The sequence below is a fragment of the Olea europaea genome, unplaced genomic scaffold, assembly GCF_002742605.1.
Source record: "Olea europaea var. sylvestris unplaced genomic scaffold, O_europaea_v1 scaffold35287, whole genome shotgun sequence".
NCBI classification, from domain to species: Eukaryota; Viridiplantae; Streptophyta; class Magnoliopsida; order Lamiales; family Oleaceae; genus Olea; species Olea europaea.
The window spans coordinates 1-1,187 of NW_019254432.1; the positions used below are offsets into that span (position 1 = coordinate 1).

Here is a 1,187-nt window from a genome sequence, read left to right on the forward strand (position 1 = left end):
ATTAGCATATCTTCACCAGCTCTAGATTCCTACTACTAGGCCTTTTAAATTAAAAACGGTTCTCTGTTACAAACAAATTCAAACAAGGAACCAGCCAACCCCAAATGTTTGTCATTTATATTGTTCTTGGGTTTACATTCTTGCTTGGTTTTGTTTTCTTGTTCTAGTTATGTTTAATTTGATCGTTAATAATTGACTTGTTTAAGATTTACATAATAGTTAAGTGAACTGACCAACTGTTATCAATTAGAGGCAGAAATGAGAGCATTTATATTTTCTAGATTCTGTCAATCATTAAATGCACCACATCTTAAAAGATTACTAAGGATAAGCGAATAAGCCAGTATTTTTTTATTTTTATTTTTAATTCTTGTGCTTTGAACCATCTTCACGGTTCGCGTATCATAAGTTCAATTTTTCTGTAGTGGACTTAGAAGGGAAATCAGTTCTGCTGCTACCGGACGTCCAATCCAGGATGTGATCCAGACTGATGCTGCAATTAACCCTGGGAATAGTGGAGGGCCACTTCTTGACAGTTCAGGATACCTTATTGGGATAAATACAGCTATATACTCTCCTTCAGGTGCATCATCTGGTGTTGGATTTTCGATTCCTGTTGACACTGTGAGTAATTATTTAATTTTCTGTCTTTGGGACTTCCGTAAGATTTGGTATAAAATTTATTAGCTGATGTTTTTCTAGTTTGAAGATAATTGTTTTTGATATATCTTTCATACCCAGGTAAGTGGCATTGTCGATCAGTTGGTGAGGTTTGGGAAAGTCACCAGACCAATTTTGGGGATTAAGTTTGCACCTGACCAGTCCGTAGAGCAACTGGGAGTTAGTGGTGTTCTTGTATTGGATGCTCCTCCAAATGGGCCTGCTGGCAAAGCAGTATGTATTTTGATATATTTTTCTTCTTTTTCCTTGGTTTCATGTGATGTTATGGTGTGGAAGTTTCATTGTAATTTAAAGGTTTGGAAGTTGGAAGTATGCTGGACTAAAAACTGTATATTGCTGATACTATGTGTATTCTTGGTTCTGCAGGGTCTTCAATCTACTAAACGCGATGCCTATGGCAGACTTATTTTAGGCGATGTAATTACATCTATCAATGGGAAGAAGGTCTCTAATGGCACTGATCTGTACAGAATCCTGGATCAATGCAAAGTGGGTGATAAGGTAAG

At 36.7% G+C, this 1,187-nt stretch overlaps 1 protein-coding gene across 1 annotated transcript; it reads left to right on the plus strand.

Moving 5' to 3' along the window:
• Window positions 1-409: 409 nt before the first annotated feature.
• On the plus strand, window positions 410-1,182 carry LOC111386369 (protease Do-like 1, chloroplastic; the record flags this gene model as incomplete). Its single annotated transcript, XM_023010823.1, has 3 exons — window positions 410-624; window positions 742-894; window positions 1,048-1,182. Coding segments are annotated over 3 exons (503 nt in total), but the record flags the coding sequence as incomplete, so codon positions are not given.
• Window positions 1,183-1,187: the final 5 nt, after the last annotated feature.